A 23,032-nucleotide genomic window follows, 5' to 3' on the forward strand; every position below is an offset into this window, starting at 1 on the left:
GCAGGTGGGGAGCGGGAACCCACTGCTTCCCCAAAGGAGAACATCAGCACACATCAAAAGGAGGAACATCCCTGGGTATCAACACCCAACCACACGGGGACCTCATGCACCAGGCTCTGCCACCAGGAAACTCAGCTCTGGTGTTAAGAGCCTGCAGTGACACTTCCAATGAGGGCTAACAGCAGATGACAGGCTGTCAGCATGGGCACACACGGAATAAACAGGGGCTGGGTTCAAGAGCCTCGCTGCAGGTTAACTCCATCCTTTTCCATGGGGTTTTCAGGGCACCCCTCTGGGGAGCTGGCGCACAGCAGCTTCTCCGTAGCATTTACTCAGGTAGCTGAGCCCTAGCAGATGTCAGGGCCCATTACACACGGATCAGCCCTGCGATAGATGGTTATAAGCAACGTATTTGCCTCTCGGATTCCACAGGTCAAGGAGCTCTTTATTAAACAACCCACCAGTTCATCATTAACCCTTTATAAACTACTCAGTTACGGCCCGAAGCTGCTTCCAATTCCAGAGCAACCACAACTCAGAGCCAACACCTTCAGCTCTGCCCATCTGTGTCTAGTACACACTAATTAAGAAGAAAAGAAAGAAAATGTGGATTGAACTGAATAAAGAGACTTCTTATTGCAAAATATCAGTGCATATTTACACAGTATCCTGCCTTAATTCTCAGCTTCTTCATTTGTGTCATTTTAAGCCCTGCATAGTAGCGGGGAAGTATTAGCTGGTGTTTAATTGTGTGCTTCTGGGTTAAGGGCTGCTGCAGGGAGACCCTCCATCCACAGGTGGTCGGAGCAGCGTGGTTGGGATTAGCAGGGACATGGGCAGGCAGCGATGTGGGACATCTCCCTGAGGTGAGAACTGCCTGAGAACATCACCAAAGGGACAGCCTCAAAGGCATTAAGGGCTCACATTTATACTAATGGTATTTACATGGCTCAGATGCATGCAGGCAGAGAGAGCCTCAGTCTAAGCTAGGGAAATTGGGCATTGATGGAGAACAAGGAATAGGAACGTGGCCCTGCAGGGTACATCCCTTTGCCCCTGCTGTCACTTTGGTGCATCCTCTAAGGCAGTTGCTCAGGGTTTCCCAGGCTCCTGGCAGGGCACTGCTCAGCCCATTGCAAAGTGTGCATGTGAGGCAGCAGGACACTGACACCAAGCGTGCTCTCAGTGGCACACAGAGGGCACAGAAAGCAGCAGTGCCTCGTGGTGCAGCAGGTCCCTGCCTGCACCCTAAGCTACAACAACAGGCTCTTGGTTCAGCTGCCAGCACCTCATTATATCAAAAGCACCGGAGGAAATGTCTGGAGCTGAATTGATTAGCACACAGGAATTCTTCAGGCAGCGAAAGCAGGGCAATTCCCAGGATGGGATTATTATTTTGCAAAGCTTCACCTAATTTTCTTGGTGTTATTTTTCCTCCAGCTCGCTCCCCAGCCCTCCTTCCCACCCTCTCCAGCTTAGCAGCACTTTGATTTAGTCTCTCCAAACAATATCCTGCCTAATGCGCTGCAGTGTGGCACTCAGGAAAGCACCACCGCCCACCAGACCCCCGGGCTTTACATACATAGCAGCAAGAAAAAGTTAAGGGAGCTTTTTCTTCTCGCTATGTAGCCAGCAGCCAGACCTGGGGAGGCTGCAGAACCTGTGCAGGACTTACCATCAGCTACATCACAGACAGAGAAGTCAAATACACGGTGAATAAGCAGATGAAAAAGGGCAATGATGCAGAATCTGGACGCAGCGGAGGCAAAGGGCAGAGGGTCTGCAGCTGCGGCACAGCACAGGGAGCTCAAGGATTATCCATGCCAATGGGCAATGATGGACACAGGACATTGATACTGACACAACACGCATGCTAAGCTTTCTGAGCTTTACATCTGGGAAGTGCTGCTCTGTCTCTCCCTATGGCTACCCCGAGAGCAGAGGGCATGACAAAGTAACTCAAGAGCCACAGAGACATCTCGGAGCAAAGCAAAGCCTATGGAGAATGCTGCAGCTGCAGGACACTGTGCCCAGCACAGCAGGGTCAGTGCAAACATCATCCTGGCCACTCAGGAGCTCAGCCAACGCTAATTAACTGCATTTATCTTGGGATAGCACAGCCTCTCTCTGGTTCACCAGCTGCTGCCGTGGTTGACCTGTGGTTGAAGCTGCATGAGGGTTTTCCCAGGCAGTTTTGCTGGTGAGCACGATTCCTTCACAGCCATGTGTGCATCCACCATCCCTTACAAAAGCCACCAAGAAATCAAATGACCCCAGGGGTTGATTTTCTCTAATGGTCCTTTCCGAACCTACAAGGGATGGTGTCTTCCCTGAAACATCCCTCAAGCAGAAAGACAAGCTCCCCCGGCTCGTGTCCACCTCTGCTCCCATTGCCTTCACTGTGAGGTTGTTTCTCATCCTCTGGCAGCTCTGAAGCCCATCGCAGGTCGTTGGCACGTTCCCAGGAACATTTCAGCTCGGATGCATTTTATTAGTTTTGTCCTCTGGATGAAGTGATCCAACAGCAGCCACGGGAGATAAAAAGCAGAAAGGAGGAGCAGAAATGGACCACATCGGGCAAGTTTATGGCATCCGAAATCTCATCAGAAGCGGCCGGTTGATGGGGCCAGTTCCTTCCGATTGCATTTCAAAACAGCTAAAGAAAAGGTGTTCATCTTTTCCCAATGTCACAGCCCCACACAGGACTGTAGCTGCCACTCACACAGCTGAACTGGAGGGGAGGCACACAGCCAGGTGGGTACGGGCCATCATCCCATCTGCTCCTGCTTCAAAGCACCGCAGGGTCTTTAGGACCTGGCAGCCCTGGGAGAGGGGGCACAGGTTCAGCAAATCCTTCCCCAGACACATCCCACCCTCACCAAGCAATGCTGTGGTTTTTAACTCATTCCTCCTTCATGTGCAATTGCCAACAAAACGAAGCCTTTTCCTTTGCTGCAACACCAGCTCAGCAGCCCAGGAGCACTGTGTTCCCCAGCTGCCTCCTGCCTGCCCCAGGCTGCCCTGGATGACATGAGCTCATCCTTGTGATACCCCAGACAGGTTGCACAGCTTGATCATTCACTGCAAATGAAACAGCAAGGGCAGAAGAAGAGGAAAAGGAGGAGAAAGAGGAAAATAGAGTCTCTCAGCAGAAGCTGGATGCAGCTGCTGCCAGGAGGTGATCTCCCAGTCCCTCTCCTGTTTCCCATTGCCCTGCCCAAGCAGCAGACACTCACAAAGGACAGCTAAGAAAACTCAGATGAAGGGAAAATACGTAATTAGAGAAAAACAGCACAGACAGGCTGGACAAAATGAGAAGCCATGGGGCTGTGCTGCTTTTGAACTTGCAGCTACAAAGCATGCTCCAGCCAATGTTTAATAGGAAACAAAGGCAGGGATGTAAAAACAAATGCTGCCATCAAACAGAGATGGGAGAACTCCTTTCACTAAAGCAATTCTAATGCCTGGCTTAGCAGCCTTCCATCTCTCTAAGTGCATCCACCCGTCCTGTGTTTCAAAGCCACTGCCTGCCCTGCAAATCTCCTATGCCCAGATCCTGCTTGAATGCCAGCTGCTGCCCAGGGCTGAGCTGCTCTGATGGACAGACAGACGGACACACACACAGCTACCAGCAACTGAAGATCTGTGCTAAGGAGAAGCTGCAGAACTCAGTGCCAAATCATGCTCTGCAATGGGAGATCCCAGCTACATTAAAGGGAACCATTCCGGGTATGAGACAGCATGTGTATATTTGGCAAGTGTCGGGGGTTTTAATTGTCTCAATAAATACATAAACAAAATCTGCTTGTGCATTTGTTTGCTTTTCCCTCCTGGGCTCTGTGGCACTGTTGATGAGAGGAGCAGCAATCACTCTGTTGCACAACTCACGGCTGCTCCTGGTGTGTGTGCTCTCTGTAATGGATTTGCCTATGAGCTGGGTTCAAATTTACAGGCATTGCCCCTGTGTGGTTGGATCATTTTCTACGTAGCTTTATGATGCAGTGTGAAGAGCTCAGGAATTTCACCGGATCACACGAAAAGGGAAATTCAGCATTACAGTAGCAGGGATTATTGCACAGCCCACAAAGAAGGAGGGCTGAGATATCCCTCTGCCTCTGGGAGTGCAGATCCCACTGCTGGTGGGGGATCAGAGAGATGCTCAGAGCACGGTGAGGTCTCTGCACCCTCCCGGTATGATGGAGGTGCTGCTGGCCATGGATTTGGTTCTGACCTAACCAAGATACTCCCTGGGTGATTCCAGATTGAGTTTAATTGTTTTCCTTCATTTCCTCTCCGCTGTTCATTTCCCCCATTGCACCACTCCTGCGATTCCTCCCTCTTTGCACTCACAGCTGTCAGTGGCTGCCACAAGGTTACAGCCCCACTTAGTCATCCCTTCGCCAAATGAGACAGAGCTGACTCCTCCAATCTGCTCGAGGAAATCAAGCCGGGAGGCAGTGAGCAGGAAAATCCCACAAGCACCAGGACGATGTGGGGTTGACACACACAGAGCAAAGGCTGCCAGCTGCCTCTGAGCAGCATCCACCCCTTCCCCAAGGAAGATGAGGCTGCGGTCTGCCTTTATCCCATGTTAAGCACCAGGAGCTGCTTCTCTACCCTTTTGTCAGCTGGCAGCATGTTGGGGTGTTAAGAAACTCAAACCAGAGCCACGGGGATGTTATCTCTGGGGATGCCGGTGCCTCTGCAATGTGCACAGTAATGGATTGCCCTCCATCCAGAAATGAGTAAGTTGTGCTTGGTGATGGAATGATCAATTTGCTCCATCATGTTAAGCTGTCCATTCATCACAGACACCTGCTGTCAAGCCACTCACGGCCGCATCACTGGAGCTTGTGGCTGCTGTTATCATCAGGGAAAGAGCTGGGAAGGCAGCAGCCCGGGGTCATTGATCCTGCTGAGAAACAGCCCCAAAAAGGGCTTCCCTTGCACAAACACATCCCAAGGCTCGGGAGCAGGTGATGCTGCAAGGACAGAGTGCAGGGAGACTCACAGCAAGGTGTATAGTACCCGAATTGCTGCAAAAGCTGATGCCACACTGGTGTTACTGGTTGACAGCCCCAGCAAGACTGGGCAGTGTGTTACAGAATACAGAGGGGCTCAGCTAGGTCAGGCCAAGTGTCCAGAGCAAAGCACAGCTCCCGGCCTCAACACAGGCCAGTCTTTGCTCCACAGGATGCACAGGCTCAGAGCTGGGGAGAATAACCAGCTCAAACGCAGTGTGTGCAGCACTGGGAGAAATGAAGATAAAATAATAATAATAACTGTAACAAAGAATCTCACTGATTGTACTTTGGCACAGAATTCCAAGAGCAAAGGGACTCGCTTGGGAGCAAAACGAAGATGAATTGACAGAGAGTTCAAGAGAATTCATTCCGCCACTGAACACTTGTCTCTCCATCAGGACATCTCAAAGGCTTGTCAAGCGAAGGCAAAGCTTTTATTTGTTTCTATGGTTGCCATAACAATGGAGCTATATGTCATGTCAGGCAGCAGCTGAGGCTCACTCCTCCGATTTATACCAGCTCAGGAGAAATTACAAACTTTTGCACAGAGCTGGTGGCACGGAGGGACACGGGGTGACACCACCAGCATGGTGACAGCAGGGCACAGAGAACAGGCAGCATCCCACCTGCCACCCCAACCTGCAGGGTGGGCTGCAGCCATGGCAGAAGGCTGCAAGAAGCCTCAGCAGTGAACCACGTGAAAAACACCATCCCTGTGAGCCACAGGGAGCCAGCACTGCTCCAGAGATCTGCTGATGGCACAGCCCCACCTGGCCTTTCTGCAGTCCCCAGTGTCTTCATAAAACCACAAGGCCGTGTTCAAACCTTTAACCCTCCAAATTGTAAAGACTTCATCACTTGTTTCCTCCAAGCCAGGCTTTCTGCAATTTTCCTCCATTAAACTCTTCACAAGAAGTGACCTCAGAGTGAAAAGGTGCCAGACTAATGAAAGGTCTGGAGGAATGCAGTACGCTTGTTACTAAAGGTACAGAAGAAATACTGGACTGAATTACCATCACGGCGTTACAGGACAGCACACAGGACACTGCAGGAGCTGAGCTGTGCTCCAGCTGCTGTAATACAGCACAGGGCTAATGCTGGCATCGGGACATGAGGGGTCACAGCTAAAGCACCACAGCACACAAGCAGGAGCTGCCGGCACGCAGACAGTGGTGTCAGCACAGCCCCAGAGAGCAGGGCTGTGTGAGGGCAGAGGGATGACTCTTGAAGATCTGTGTGCTGGACAGAATGTGTTCAACTTCAATGCTGGGTCCAATATTGCCAGCCAACATTCAGACACCTGAACCACCAGAACTGTTGCATTACTGCTCCCCTGACTTGCTATCAACATACATCTCAGTCCAGAAGAACAAAGCAAAGATGAACAGCTTCATAGTACCGTTCTCATTTTATATAAGCCCCCCAGCAGAATGGAGACAGGATGGGCGATGCTCACAGGTGCCCAACACCACAATATCCTTCCTCATGGGCTGCACAACAAGCATCCCAAGCACAGCTGCTCTGCACCAGCACCTCCAGCAGCCCCTGTGCAGCACCACCTCCACCCAACCCTTCACAGGATGCTCAGGAACCTGAGCCGCCAGCCTGATCCTCCTTTGAGAAGCATTTAGGTTCTAATGCAGGAATAATAGCACCTCAGTTTGGGGTTTTCACTGTGTCTGTGAAATCTTCCATAATTCAGCATCAAATATTTATCATTACGTTTATTAAAGTTTTAATAATTCAGCATCCCCTGCATGTAGGATACAAGCGCCACGAACTCACCTCTTTTATTCTACCTGGGTCACCCCTGGTGTATTTCTATCAGGAATTCTCATCTGAGGTTTCATTTTGGAGGAGAGCAGACAACAGCCTCTGTGCCACACACTGCCCTCCTGCCCCAGCGCTCCTCCATGAGGAGCCCTGCCAAGGTGATGGGACAGAAAAGTGGAAATCCAATATCCCATTGCTCTGGGAAAACACAAGGATATGGGCTGGGGGAGATAAGGACCCCCAGGAATATGATCCACAGAACAGACAAGAATTAACACGTCAAGAAACTGTTTTCATTCAGGAGGAGAAGGCAGCAAGCAGGAAGGCAAGGGAGGGTTCCTAGGGAACCCCTGGCACCCTGTGGTCACACACTTCATCTTGATTTAAGCAAGGAGAGGAAATACACACCGACTGCTTACAAATCAAACAGCTGAACCTCTGCAAACCAAGCGGAGCTGGGCAGTAACACCACCACCTTCCAGCTGAGGCACAGAAGACCATTGTTTTGCCTGGACTCTCTTTCCAAGCCCCAAACTTTGCCAACCCTCAGCCCTGCTGAATGAGATGTCAGAGGAAGTCTGGCTGAAGCACAAGGTAGTGAGGATGGGAGAGACAGAGATAAATCTGGGCATCTGCTGAATCAAGGGAGAAAAATAACCCCTCTAATTGCATAGTAATTGGATGAGCATCACAACCTTTCACCGGGCTCTGACCTTGGCTTTTCATGAGGCCCAAAATAGAAAATCAGTGGTTGAGTAGATGTGATATACATCAGCATCTCAGAAACATGCTGACATACCTATAAATGCACTGACTTAAGCTATGCAAGCAAACATTAGATTTAAGCCACTTGGAAATAGCCTTGTCACAGGTCTGACCAATTCACCTGACAGGACTGTCAGGCTCCAGTTACACGACATGTCCAGCCTAGACCCATAACAACCAAAAATCAGCTGAAGAATAACCACATCAGATCTCTTATTGGAAGAAAACTGATCAAACTTGTTATAAAAATGACTGAATCCTCAGTAGCAATTTCAAGTCCATTCTAGCCACTCAAGCACGAGCAAAATGAGAAACCTGTTTCCTACCTGACATCTGCCGGATCTTCTGTCACCAGAACATCTGTCTTGCAGCTGGCAAGAGGATTGATGGAGAGCTCCACGGGAGGCACCACGAAGCTCTTACTGACAGGCAGCCACAGGCCTTGTCCCAGACTATATGTGGACCTGGAATGGGGACAAACATGTCATATAGGAATACAGAATCCACAGTGAATGGTGGGACTTCCAACTCAAACAGACAAGCTGAATGCTACCCAACCCACCTGAGTATCTTCTCCGGTGCCTGCTCTCCTGTGACCAAGTCGTATCCTCTCTCAAGTGTGGTGTAGGGCCATGGCCTGGGAGACCAAGAGGGAGAGAGAAGCTGAGTCACATCCCCCAGCAAGGACAGCAGCACCACCAGGTCTCTGGTGAGAATGATGAAGGTCACAAGGAAAGGAGCTGAGCCCAGCATGAAGCCAGCTTGCTGTGCACAGAGGCACAGCTCCACTCACCCTTCACTGTGCCCCCAGTCAGTGCGCACACACAGGTGACGATGCATGGGGTCCGGGGCATAGCCTTCATGACAGCTGCACTCCCCTGCAAGAGACCAGGGACACGTGAGACCTTCCTGTGCAGAAAGCATCACGCTGGCTGCTCCAATGAGAACAGCATAGAGCTGTGTCAGCTGGGAAAAGGTTAGGAAAAGGTTCTGCATCAGAGAGCGGTGAGCATGGCGCAGCTCGCAGAGCAGTGGGCATGACCCCAAGCTGCTGGAGCTCAGTGAGCACTGGGACACTGCTCTCAGACATAGGGTTTGGGATGGAGCTGTGTGGAGCCAGGAGCTGGGCTCAGTCATCTTTATGGGCCCCTTCTAGCTTGGGATATTCTATGAGGCTTTGACTTTTCTGACAAGGTTACATGATGTGTTTCTGGAGATGTGACGCAACAAAGCAAGATGTCTGACCCCAACCCATGTGCATCCCTGCAGCTCTCCAGACCCAGCCAAGCCCTGCCTGATGGCCTCCAAGGAAGCTCAGCATGACACCAGAATCTCTCCAGGACAGCAAACCCCCACCCCATATGTGCAGCTCACTCTGCAACCCCCTGGCCCACTCAGCACAGAAGTACCAACCTTCCTCCCCTCCTGGCCTCCAGCCTCTGCCATGCCAAGGGGCTCCCACCCCCGTTACACCCTGCTGACAGCAGGAGCACAGACCTGAGCTTGGCCCAGATCGATCCTTCTTTCAGTATGAATATATAACCCGGAGCAAGAAACAGCAAAAATCAAAAGATGAATTGGATTAGCACGTGGAGTTTTGTTACAAGCATCTGTCGATTACTTCTCCCACTCCTTCTGCCTCGCTTTGTGCTGCTCCTCATTGCTGGGCTTTAAGCCCTGGGGCAGAGCAGGGGGGACCACAAAGAGAAGGATGGCAGGGAAGGAGAGCCCCCAGCACCAGCAATGCTGCAGGTGGGCAGGGACTGTGTGCACCTCAGTCCCCATCAGAGCTCAGCATGTCTTGCAGGGATTACAGTAAAGAGCTTTATTGTCAGGAGGGAACGAAACGGGGGTGCAGCCCACGAGATTCTAAGAGATGTCTGGAAAAGGGGAGGTAGGGAAAGAGAAGGGGGGGGGGGGGGGGGGAAAGAAAGAGACAGCTAATGATGTGCTAAAATGCAACAGCACCTTCATGAAATATTCACCGCTTTAAACGCGTCTAATATTAAAGATTAAATGTCCTGGGATTTGTCCTAGTGACTTCCAAGCACTGATTTATGATCTGTCAAAAGCTGCTAACCTCATGATTCATAACGGGAGAGGCAGGAGCATTACTTCTCCAAAGGGAAGGAGCTGGGAAGGAGATGGGGTGAGCTGCTCCAGCTCACCATGCTGCAGCCTGCCTGGCCCAGGGCGGTCTGATGACAAGAACTGTATGTCCTAATGGCTCCATCAGTGAGTTAAAAAAAAAAGGAAAGTTATTTCTTTCCCTGGGTGCTTAGTACGCAAGTTCCCCCAGCCACGCCGTGGATCATTAATTCCCAGCCCTTATTACATAACAAATATATGATCTGCAAATGAGAGACATCTCAGAGTGCTTGCAAAGCAGAGCAGGGAGTCTTGGGGCACCGGCTCACTTCCTGAGCCTGCCATAGAAATTAGAGCAAATAAGGGGGAAAAAAAAACCAATACCCACAGAGATTGGCATCCAACAGCCTGATCACCACCTCGGTTATTGATGGCTGCAGGTGCCAGGGCCGTTAACCCCTTTCCCACAGCACGATGTGTTTATTTTGTCCGCCAGTTTGTTTACAGTTGAAGCAGCTCGGCGTCGGAAGGAGGAACTCTATCAACCTGCAGAAATATTGATTTTATTGACTTCAATCCTAGAGCTTCAACAGCTACAGCCAGCGCTGGAGGCTCTACTGGGAAGGTTTATGGGGAGGTTTGTGTTGGGAAGTGGGAGCGCCACGCAGCAGGGATGCTGTGCAGGGCTGAGTCCACCAGCACCCTCTTCCTTCAGCCCCCCCCCAAAATATCCTGATCTCAGTGTGATTTCTGTGCCCGTTTCTGCAGACACCGACCCGTGCTGTGCACATGGTGCAAACACTGATGCTGAGGCCACTTGTCTTCCTTTGAATTCAGAGCCTACAAATCAGGCTGGATCAGACTGCCCAGCCATGGCTGATGGCAGGGAGCACAGAGTCTCCAGGGCTGCAGAAGCTGCAGGATGCATGCAGAGCCCCCTGACACGTCTCACAGCCTCCTCCTGCTGTGCTTTCATGTCCACAGTGCTGGCAGAGAACCGAGAAAGCACAGAGATCAAAGCAGCACTGAGTGGCACGCAGAGCCATGCCTTGATCCAGCACTACTGCTGCAACTGGGAAGAGGAGCAGGACCCAGAGCATGGAGGAGGTGGGCAAACAGGGCTCCGTATGTTGGTACACTTCATGCAGAAGCAGCACAGGAGCACTCTGCAGCCCAAGCAGCATCTTCTGCACCAGCAGCTTTTGATTCAGGGCTGTCCCATGGCTCACTCATTCCCAAAAGGAGAGAAGCCTGTCTGAACCCCCACTGTGCTCCTGACCTCCTATGGCAGAGGGAAAACACACAGGACCTTGGTGCAAAGGCCTAACAGCAGCCTTCCAGCTGCACCCAGACCAGCGCAATGAGAGCTTCAGCTCTTTTCTAAACATCTACACGGGAAGCTAAAAGGTTTCTCCTGTCTCACTCATCACGCCACATTTCTGCTCCTGACGCAAAAACATCCCCCAGCCATCTCCTTGCTTATCCACAGAGCAGCACAGCCAGGCTGCATGAGTGCAATGCAGCCAAGTGTTCCTGCGCCAGCGTGCTGGTAATCCTGTTATCCTCGTTAGGGCGAGGCGATCTGCTGTGATAATGCTGTGGGATCCCTCTAATCCTCCAGTTGGCACATAGCAGAGGCTCCCAGAGTCCCTGTGCTCCTGAGGAAGCTGCTCTTTGCAGGCAGCAGAACCTCTACTCATGGAATCAGGGACTGTGCCTCTGCCCTGGGGATCCCAGCACAAGTTCTGGCCCTGTGGGTACCTCTCCCAGCAGCACAACTTGCACCCTGGGTGCAGGCAGGAGGCTGCAGGGCTCATTCCAGAGCACAGCCTGGCCCTTCAGTCTCTGCCATCACCTCAACACTGCATGCATTGCTCCTGTCCTTGGCTGGCAGCCACGATGGAGGGGATGAGCTGGCCAGGGACAGGCACAGTGCACACGTGCACAAGGGTTGGCACGGGTATCTGATTGATACAGGTGTGGTTGAGTGGGAAGCTAAAAAGGCACCTCTACAAAACCCTTCTTTAAATGGGTTGCTGCAACCCTGTGGGATGGCAGAGAATCTGAGAAAATTCAACACAGAAAGGATAAAAATGGTCTTAATGGATCATTAAATTCCTAAATTCAATGGACAAGTGAGGGGTCCTCAGAAAGCAGCTGCTGTAGCCAGGACTGGCCCAGCTGAGGCCGTGACTCTTCAGCAGCTCCCAGCTCTGTTAAGTTTCTCTTCCACCCTCATTATCTGCAGCTCCTGGCCTTTGGCGGTGGCATTTTCCAAACTCTGCTTAATCCTGATGAGAAATTCACTAAAAGCTGTTCAGCTCTCGAGGAACAAGAAAGGAAAACTCTTTCCTATCAGGACAAACTTTCTTTCTCTTTGATTATTTTCTTCCTCTCTAAAGGAACACAGCCACCATGAGGCAGGATGACCAGCAGACCCCCAGAGATCCTCCACTGCAGCACACGGGCAGCATCAAGCTGGTACAGACATGAGGGGCAGCTCGAGGTGGCTGAGAGGGGAGGCAGAGGGCTCAGCTCTGCTACAGATGCAGAGGGAAAATATGGAATCAACACTACAGACACCCTCCCTTCCCCCCACTGCAAGTCATTCTCCTTGCCCGGATGCATCAAAGCACTTGAGAGCAAACCTAACTTGTGAGGATTGTGCCTGGGTTTATGCTCAACACAGATATTATTCTCATTATCATTTGCTAAGCCCCTAAGCTGCACAGCTGAGGAAGCTCCCCATGGGCGCACGTGCACGGCTGCTGCAAGGTCCCGAGCAGGCAGCACCCAAAGGTGTTCTGCAGAGCCCAGCCATCACCTTCTGGGCTGACACTGCCAAAGTCAGCCACCAGGGCTGGTTGGACGGGCCAAGCAGGCAAGATGTGCCCAGGAACACCTCCAGCCACAGCGCTTCCCTCCCTTCCCTCCTCTCCACAGCCTCTAGACAAGCTCAGAAATGCCATTACAGGAACATTAGCAGCTGCAGGATTAAACACTCTAATGGCAGAAAATGAGAGTGCAAAGACAGCACAGATAACCTTAACTCAGCCCCCTCGCGGGCATGCATTTTGATTGCTGTTTATGTCTAACACCACAGCCCCAAGCAGTTAGCTTGGGAGTTAACTGCCTCCTGCCCTGCTTGGTGCGCAAGGCAAGCTGCGCCGCCGCATGAAAAGCAATTGCATATTATGTGAGTTTTGACCAAGTTATTAAACTACATACCTTAGAGAGACAGAACCTCATCTTATGAAAGTCAAAGTCAATAAAGACACTAGGATCTTCCAACAGCGAAAATAGCACAAGTTCATGAGAACAAACAAATATTACTCGATGCGCACAAAAGCCGTATGATATTAAATTGAACTATTGGCGAAAAATGGCTGTTTCCATAAACACGGGTACCCCCTCACCAAGGTTGGTCATCTGCTGATTTACATGTCCTGCTCTGCAACCTCCAAACCCCCTCTAACAAGTGCCTTTAAAGAAAGGCTACGTTTAACAATGACTTCCATCTGCTTCCCACCCACAAGTGCCCTGTCCTAGCAGGGCAGCAGATCCACCTGCAGCCCCAGTGATGAACTCACCCATTTGGAAGATGATGGAAACCCTTTTTTTTCTCTTTTCCCCCTGCCAATTTCTAGAAAAAGACCTTTTGCTGCCACATCTAATTGGGTTCTTACAAGCGTGCGCCTATTGTTTGGTGGGTGCAATCAATTGTGAATGCATAGAAGACAGCTTTAACGGGTAAGTGCCTGATTTATGGATGGGAAAAAAAAATCAACGCACTTGCACCTGCTAATCAAGGTAGCGATCCATCTCATTTATGCCACTGCTCCGGCAAGCCTGACAGCACAGAATCAGAGGCTGTTTTTTCCAGCGTTTGGCCCTAAGGGACTAATTCTCCAGCAGGTCTCTTAAGCGATGCCCACAGAATGTGCAAGTGAATCAGTTTTGTGCATACAAAGCAGGTAATTGTGCTCACAAATCAGGATTTGCATATGCCACCAAAAAAATAGGATGCCCTCATAAATGTTACCGGCACCTGTAAGGGAGGTGAATGAACAAAAACAGCACTCTTTCATTGTAGGAAAAAGCATCTCAGAGCATTGGCATGAATGCGACGTCCATTGGAAAACCCAACCAAGGCGCAGCTCTGGAGCATGTTATCCACACTGTGTGAGGCTGAGGATAGAGGCAGGAGAGGCACCCAGCTCACCCAAAGCCACAGATGATATTCTGCTCCTGTGCAGATGTTGGTGCTCTCCCTGAAAAGCTCTGATGAGCTGGTGCTTTGCAGTGAGGGCTTGGAATCTGTCAAGGGCAGCAATCATTTAATTAAAGAATGAGTCACACTGCGAAGACACAAGGGAAAGCAAATTAAGGTCAGGCAAGCAAGATGTGTTTTGGCATTTCCTAGCGTTTCCGAGCCATGGTTTTCAGTGTGGGTTGTTATTCATACTGAAGCAGCACTTGTGGCTTTGGTTACGAATCAGTGCATTGCACGGACAGATGGGACAAAACTCCAACCCAAAAGAGGTCTTCAGCCCAGGGAGGAGTGAGAGGTTGAGCATCACCAGACAGCACGTGTGACCTGGTGGATTCTGTCCACAAACCTGTGCCAGCAATTCCTGGCACTGCTGCTGAGGATGAGTCCTCTCACAGAGGTGGAGGTGGTCTGCATACAGCTTGGAGAGAGAAAGCTTTGGGACAAGGCATTCATTGAAGAAGAGAGTGGCCTCCAAGGGGGACTGAAAGCAGAATGGCTGTAAACAGGGGGACTGAAAGCAGAATGGCTGTAAACACACTGAAGCACCTCAGGGGGTGCCCTGCTGCTCCTCATAAGGGAAACCTTCAGGGCACTCGTGTCCTACACCAGACAAAACCTGGCCCAGCACCTCTCCTCTCCCATCCAGAGAGGAGGGAGGGCAGGGAAACCCCCCACACCCATTCCTCTAGATGCTCACAGCAACGATAAAATCCCTGACCTGGAAAGGTTGAAATCTAGAAAGGATTTATGTCCCCTTGTAAAACCTCTCTCTCTCGTGGTGATAAAAATAAATCACCCTTAAAAATAGAATGACATTAATAAATATAAATCTAAAAATACATGCTGTGCATCATGGAATTACGATCTGTTCCCAGCCTGGCATGGAAACTTCTCACCATGCAGACCCCCATCACTTCCTTGTTGCACTTTTGCTGTTTTCTGTGCTCCCAGCTCACTGCAGGTCCCCACGTATCACCCAGGAGCACGGGGCCAAAAGGAAGGTGGCCCCACACCCAGTAAAGCCTCAGCACAGCAGGCTTGCAGATCCGTGTGCAAGCAAAGCACGCAGCAAAAAGCTCATCTGTAAGTTAGGAAAGACCTAACTAGTAGATAGGTGTAGTTGCTGTAGCTCTACAAGGTAGAGAAGAGATCAGCACTAGATCACAATGGGCAGAAGCACTGAAGGGAAAAGAACTGACAAGTCCACCATTTCTAATCTCCATCCTGGCACTCAGCTGCTTAATGCCTTGTGAATGAAGGTCACCACGACATACCCTGCTTGTACTCTGCCCTGATGCCAGGCATGGGTGAGCCATGTAGGTATTGACATCCCCAGAGATAAACCTCCCACACACCTCCAGCCTCTACAAGGTTTTCTCTCTCCCCAGGTCTCCCTTACCTGTCTCTTGGTCACACAGCTGTTCACAGGCATCGGTGGTCCTCTGGCCACAGAGATCTCTCACCCAGGGAGACGTGGCATTGATCTGATAGTAAAGGGACAGCTTGGCTGGGTTCAGCCAGTCGGAGATGTCCAGGTAGCTCCCCTCACTCACAACGAAGCTGCTGCCTAAGAGTGGAAAAGAAGTGTGTTAGGCAAGTATAAAAAGGAAACGAAAAGCATTTCATGCCAAAAGGGAGCATGCTGCAAGAAGGAACAGAGCTATCTTAGCCCCCATCCCTGAAGGTGTTCAAGGCCACGTTCGATGGGGACCTGGGCAGCCTGGGATGTTATTACATGTGGTGGTTGTTGGCCCTGCCTGTGGTGAGGGGGCTGGCACTTCATGATCCTTGAGGTCCCTTCCAACCCAAGGCATTCTGTGACTCTAAATAAGGTACAGAGGAATCTATACGTGAGGCAGCAGAACTTCAAAGGCCTGCAGTTACAGGCTCTCCTCTCTGATAGATTATTCAGTCTATTTGCACTCTTTCATTCCTACTGCACGTCTATGAAAACGGACAGTGAATGGACACTCCCTGTCACAAAATGCTGGATTTGATTCCTACGTCTCTGCAGGAATGTGTACAAGATGCAATTACTCTGATCCATAGGATCGGAGCATCGCTTTCCCAGCTAATGCAGACGATGTCTACCAGTCAGCCAGATCCCAGGACCAGGATGGGAGAGGGCAGCAGTCCATTGGGCTGTCCCTGCTTCATGTCTCCCAGCTCAAGGCACGTGAACTGACCCAACACAGCTTCTATCAGAAAAAACTTCCCTGCACTTTCCCTCCTGAGAGTCAGAAGTAAATTCCTGCAAAAAAAACCAAACCCTTTTTCTTACAAAATCTTACGTTTATTTTTGTGAAATGTATTTTTCCCCCACTGGCATCTGGGAATATGCATCATCTAATTAGCCAAATAGATTTTCAGTTCAGCCCAATCATTTCCTTATCTAACATCTGAGGCCCAGCATCGCTTGGGGGATTTTGCAGGCACAGAGGTCCTCATTAACTCTGATCTTCAATTACATTGATTATAAGACTGCCTCCATAATAGTGCTGCACAGATCAGAGGGGAGCCAAAAAGCCTCTGCCATTACGAGGTGCTTTGCAAAAGTTACCCAGGTAAAAGCCTCTAAAAATAGGGGAGAAGAAACCTTTAAAGAGGAGGAGTGGGCCAGGTAGCCCAGGAGCTGGCAGGCACCTTTCTTTTAAGTGCTAGGACTGGAAATAGGGGCAAGCTTTGCAAGCACTATCTGAAGATTCAAATCTTCCTTTGTGATTACTCAAGAACTCTACAGATCCAGGGTGTATTTTCTTGAAACTTGAAGGCTTAAACCACTTGGAAAAATAATGTCTAAGTACGATACTGAGAGCTGCAGAACTTCTCAGCTCAATGAAAGCCAAGGGATGAAAAAAGCAAAACAAAAGAGACATAGCAGCAGCCACCCCACGTGATTCCTTTGGAATGAGAACTGATGATGGTTGAGCAGGAAGGAGTTTGCCTCAACCTCATGCTGTGCCACGTTATCCACATGGAAGATAAAGAAGCAAAACCTGAAGTCAGGCTTTTGAGCGAACAACCCCATTTCCAGGCATCCTGAGATCACAACACCATAAACAGCCAGGCCCTAATTTCATGTGAATTTCAATCTCTCACACTTACACCGATAACACAGATGCATCTCTACATTCATAGTTGAGGGTTGAAGCCACGTTGATGAGCGTACACGCAAATAACACAGAGCTACAGCACACAATTGCACTGGGGACCAGTGAGGCAGGGGCTGGATGACCAGGCTGCAGGAGACATCTCCATCAGCCACAAGGCAACTGCAGAAAGCACTGTAGCACCCAGCACAAAGAAGGACCCTAGAGCTGCCTAACTTTTTCTGTTAATTATCCTTCTTTTCCATCAATATTTAAAGACAGCTTTAAAAACCAATGATAACTATTACTGGTCATTGGATTTTGTGTTTTTTTTTTTAACCAAATGGAAACATGAACCCATTGGGAGTGTTTACATCTATTATAGCATCAGTCCTGGTTGCTTACTTATTTTTATAGCTTCTTAGTAATGAGTGTGGCTGGAGAAACACATAAGTGCATTTGGAGGTTCGGTGACAGACAAGTCCCTCTGCGCCCAAAGACTCAAAAGCAAAAACCACCAGCTCCTGATTAAATCCTTAATGAACCCCAGTCCAATTTAAAATGGAGCCAGAGTGAAAGCAACAGAAGGAAATCAGACATAAAATAGTCGTGTAATTAGTTTTCATTCAAGACAAGGCTGACTTGAGCCAGCAGTGTCCTGGCACTGGACCTGGGTGGAGGGAATCCAGCAGGTGACATCAGGGTGACCTCGGGGGTGGGACTGATGGATCAGGTGTAAATTTGTTTGGGAGAAAGGAAAAACAACACAGATTTGGGAAGGAAATTGTGCCTTCTCCTGTTCTATTCTATACACACTGTTGCACCTCAGAAAAAGAAAATAAACAAATAAGCAATTAAAAAGCAGGGAAATGGATAGTTCTGGTTAAATGTAAACACTTCCTTACTGAGGAGTGTGTAGGGTGGGAGGGGGCTGCTTCCAGCCAGGAAACCTCTCACATCCCAGCTCAGCTGGGTACCATTTGAAATGCATCCACAGACAATTTTCCCCATTGAAAAGAGAAACAAAAATCCCAACCTCGATCCTTTCATAGTTTGCTTCAGAAAAGAACAACAAACCCCGCCCCCCAAAAAAAAACCAAAAAAGAACAGGAAAAGGAGTTCTACAAACATTTCGAAAGCTCAAATTGTGAAGATTTCAAAGCCTTTCTACACAAATTTTGTTTTCAAAGAACCCTCAGACATAAAACAGTTTCACAAGACACCGGCGCGCGCTTATCAAAACCATCTTGAATAGCTACAAAGGGGCAGAGCTGAATAGCAGCTCCTTTTAGAAACCACCAAGAACAAACATCTTCTAAGCAAGTGTCATTTCCAACATGGTTAGCTTGTCAGAAAGACCCGCCAGATCTGTCTTGTCTAATGCGTGGTCCTTCAGCAGAGCTAAACAAATAGGGCCAGCGGTGGTGATCAGATACTGCCTGTGTTGATGGTGGGGGAAGCTGCAGCTCCCAGCTGGAAACACCCTTTGGGGAATGGGGTTCACCTGTAGCTCTGTAATCGGGTTATCTAGATTTACCCATCAGCACCCCAAGGGCAGCACAATCCACAGGCACTACATGATATTCCCAGCCGAAAGCTGAGCAAAATCCTCTTTTAAACAGAGATGCTGAGGGTAAAGCAAGCAGGGTGAGGTGTCAAGCTGATAACAGCAGGACCACCGCCCAGCAACCCCACTGTAGGCTGCAGCCCTGCAGCTGCACAGGCCTCAGAAGCCAGGCAAATAGGCATCACAGCCCTAAAGAGAACCCCAGTGCATGGCTACACAGTGCTGGTGCTTCAAGGGATTGCGTTGTTTGGGTTTTTGCACGTGTGTTTTCCCCCCCTTTCCTTCTGCAATGCTGATCAAAGCCGGGCCGGCTAAGACAGCAGCAAAAGTTCATGTCTCTCATGCTGAGGTCTCCTTCAAAGTTCACTGGGACTGCTTAAGCCGTGACAAAAGAGGCTTGAAGTTTTGACATTTCGAAAATCATTTGCCAGAACAAAACAGGATAAAACAGCTCAGAAGAGAGATATATAACAAGGGAAAAGAACAAAGAGCCCAAAAGGCAGCCAAAAGGGGCTGGTTTTTCCTTTCTCTCTGTGTTTTTTCTTTTTTTTCCGAGGGAAGAGATCAAATATATATATATATATATATTTGAAGAATTTCTGTTTCTTCCTCCCTCCACTCCTTCTTTCTTCTCTGCTCCATTTGTTGTATCTTGGACAACAAAACTCCTTGTCATCTAAAGTTAGTATTCGGTGTTAGAACCCTGCAGGAGGTCGTACGACAGGTTGCTAATAATGCATCCATCCCTACACTATCTCACAATTATAATCCTGTTACAGATTCCCGTTACTTGTTTTGAAGACCACAGGAAGGATTATCCCCTATAGGCACAAAGGATGATTTGATTTCTTTGGAGATCTTCTTTTCCTTGTAAAACTTGAAAGAATATTCCCCAAAGAGACAACTCCTCCCCTATCAGCTCTTCCTGTTGATCAGCTCTTGCTCTCCCATCCTTGCACAATGGGATAAAGAACTCTGCTCCTTAGTTTGCTTTCAGGAAATTGAACAAAGAACCAAGTAAACATGCAGATCCCAGGACACGCATACAGTGAGCCAAGCAGTGGTACAGGGCTTGGGGCTGGACTGCACCCACAGACTGACACAGAGCCCAGCTTTCCAGCTCTCTGCTCAGCACAAAGCCTGAGAATTTTGGACTAATTTCAGCTCTTCCAAGTCACATCTCTAATTCTTCCTTCCCAATGGAAACTAAGGATAGTATCGCCGTGTGTTCAAATCCACCCCAGACATTCCCTTCTGTTTACCTAACGCCTAAACAGAAAGTTTAGTAAGCCTTTAAAACCACAAAAGCCTCTACACACGATTTTCTTGTCTATTTATTTATCTCTCAGCCAAACTGAAGGCAGCTCCCACCACGCAGGGCTCAGCTCCAGAAGGGATTTGTGAGCTCCGTGGGCCGCCCAGCCCATGGCCACGCATTATAAATGCCATCAATTGGCACAGTGCTCCACTTGGTGCAGCAGAAGCAAATTAGCACCGTAAACCTGTATGCAATTACAGCACAGAAGCATCTTTCCTGTGGGAAGAGCGGGGTTACATTTTAATTGTTAAATTGTTACTTGCTTGAGAATTCTGACAGATTCTTTCTTTGAGTTTTCTTGGAAATCAGTCCAGATTTCACCAGGGCTGAACTTCTGTCAAAGAACGCCTGTATTTCCTTTCATACAGCAAGCGATCACTCAGATGCCTTTTCTCAAACCCAAAAGGAACCCAAACGCCCACATGCAAACGTGCTGCAACTTCACTGCTGCGAGACTCAGGCTGGAGCTCACAACTGCAACAGCTAAGGAACCACCCTGCCTGCTCTGTGCTGTTATCAAGACATCATAACCGCCCAGTACCAGCACGTTTGTGTCTTCAGCAGGCATCTGGGCAAGCAACAGCTGACACAGATCAGATATCTAAACACAGCTTCTCCTCAGTGCTCCCTATCTCCCCACTCCCACGCTCCAGCCAGAGGCTCTTCTTCAGCAACACTCAAGATACTGGACGAGAGTTCAGGGAAATCCTGCCTAAATCTGATCACTCCTCCACGTATCTGATGGATGAGTTATGATAAGCTCTAAGAAACATCAAGTGTGTGTGAATGCAAGAGGTTTTTTCAGCCAGCACAAAGACCAAACATCCCCCCAGGCTACAGAAAACACAGCCAAGACACAGGACATGCAAAGTCTACATGCTATAGAGCCACAGTGAGCTACCAGCTGCTCATCACGAGATTAATACGCAACACCAATGTCACCGCTTGGGAGAATCAGAACACGACTCAGCATGTTCCTGGCTATGCAGCCTCAGTAAATCCTATCTGCATTGCTGCACTGCTGCTGCTGCAGGTATCCCATATTTTCTGTACAAAAGCAAGCATGACCTAAGTGAGGTCGCCAAGCATGACCTCAGTCAGCTCCCCAGACTCAACCCACCTCCACACAGGTAAGACCAGGCAGGGTCTCATCCTGCAAATACAGATGCCAAGATTTGCATCTCTCCTTTCTATAGAAGAGTACATGCTTGATGGTCAAAGGCATTACATCCTACTGCACCCTTCCCTTGCTGTCCCTCCCAGATTAGAGGGTAAATGGCATTGTTGCAAGCCCAGCAGATGCTGGGAGATGCCATCCTCCAGTGATGGACACACTCTGCCTCTCCCAGGATGTCACAATTCCCAGCAGGTCCCCACTGACCCCAGCCAAACACCAGCACCGATTCCCCCTGATCGGCTCCTATACACCCTGCTGAGGACTGAGGAGGAGGCATTTGCCTTCCCCTGCATACAGAGCTGCCCCAGCACAGGGACGAGCTCAGGTTCACAGCCTGTCGGAGGCACGATAAAAACATGATGTACTTCAGCCTACAGAATCTTATTCGTTCCTCATGCAAAGAGTGTTCACGCCGTAAAACCGTCTTGGAATCCCTTTGATCCGCGCTGATACAGTTTATAAATTGATGTTAATATTTAGAGTTCATGTCTGGTAACGCTGCAGCCATTTGCTCACATTTTCTTGCCAGCCAAGCAGGCGCAGGAGCGAGAGCAAGCTGTAAGGCAGGCAGGAGATGACCCGGTGATTAAGAGCTGATGAAATTAAATGCAGTCTGCAGAGCTGCCCCAGCACAGCCACCTCACCAAAAGATGTTACGTCTGGGGCAGGCAGAGTGAGGCTAAGGCTTGCAAGGGATGCTGCTGCTCCTGCCCAAGCACTGACCCACACCTCTCTACAGCATCTCTGCAGCTGAAAGGCTCCAGGCTGAGCACATGGTCTGATTTCAAGGCAGCCCATTCCCCCATTGATTTCAGGGTGCTGGTGAGGCTGGGACCAGCTGGGGAGCACTGCAGCCTGATTGCTCCCGGGGAACACTGAGGGATGGACTCCTTTGAGATTGGAGCCTTTCCTCCACCCTTCTGGTGCAAAGTGGGGATGCTTCATTTGTAAATCAATGAGCATCTCCAGCTTTTCCTCACTGCAAAGCAGAGCCCAGCACTGGGCAATTCCCCACCGCCTGCATCTCTCATACTGCTCATTGCTATGCGAGCGCATGCGCAGCACGTGCTGAGCCCACACGAGCCAGCACCAGAGGAACCAACCTAATGCCTGGTCACCTCTGAGGGCTGCACAAGATTGAGCAGGAGATGTCAAAAGCAAACAATTTAAAGCAACAAATTTAATTAAAACCAAAATGAGAAGTTGTTGCAAGCCCAACAATTGCAGACTGCAGAGCTCTGGAGATCTTTGGGGAAAATTAGCAGAAGCTGCTAATAGCAACATCCAATTCCAGTGGCGTCTTGAAGGAAACAGTTGTGGAGGGGAAGAAATAAATAATCTTCAGACAAAACAATTACTGATCAGGTGCGTGACAATCTCACAGTGTCATCATTCAGGCAGGCAAAGCTTGGAAGAAAAACCAAGCCACATGCACAGCTCCCTCCACCTTACCAGCTCCTTGGACCCGCTGTGGGGCTGGGTTGGGTTTTCACAGTCACAAGTGGCAGTGCACCTGTCTGGTGCTCACCCGGCTTCACCAGCCCCATACGGGTTGCACACGGGGGTGCTCGGTTTGTGTTCCCCTTGTCTTGCAGGAGCTGGAGGAGGACATAGCCACATTCACCCCCAGGCTGGAGCTGCAGCAGCAGCAGCACTCTGAGCAGAGCTGGCTGCATCACAGCTGCACAGGCGATGCCTCTGCTCTGACCTCCATAAAGCACTCTGACCTGAGCTGCATGACGTCCCAGAGGCATCGCCACATTTTCTCTGGCACACGTCTCCAATGAGGAAGGGAGAAGGCTGTAAATGCCCGGAGATGTCTTTGACGCGACAGAAGGCTGCTTTATGTCCTTTACTTTATTTCCACTTACAACATGAAGCCCTACAAGCCCCTGGCTAAATGTAGCTCTTCCTTCCTTCCGTACGCAGCGGTGGACCTCACTTACCTCTCCCACTAA

At 49.7% G+C, this 23,032-nt stretch overlaps 1 protein-coding gene across 4 annotated transcripts in view; it reads right to left on the reverse strand.

The window, feature by feature from the left end:
* ASTN2 (astrotactin 2) overlaps positions 1–23,032 on the reverse strand; it is a 273,672-nt gene that overhangs the window by 129,402 nt on the left and 121,238 nt on the right. For all 4 annotated transcript variants that reach the window (XM_072353116.1, XM_072353115.1, XM_072353114.1 and 1 more), the window contains 4 exons: positions 15,323–15,490; positions 8,356–8,440; positions 8,125–8,199; positions 7,889–8,026 (listed from right to left, as the gene is read on the reverse strand). In XM_072353116.1, the coding sequence (XP_072209217.1) occupies positions 7,889–8,026; positions 8,125–8,199; positions 8,356–8,440; positions 15,323–15,490 (466 nt within the window). The remainder of the gene's footprint in view (positions 1–7,888; positions 8,027–8,124; positions 8,200–8,355; positions 8,441–15,322; positions 15,491–23,032) is intronic.

Source organism: Excalfactoria chinensis, chromosome 18, assembly GCF_039878825.1.
Source record: "Excalfactoria chinensis isolate bCotChi1 chromosome 18, bCotChi1.hap2, whole genome shotgun sequence".
Lineage (NCBI taxonomy): Eukaryota > Metazoa > Chordata > Aves > Galliformes > Phasianidae > Excalfactoria > Excalfactoria chinensis.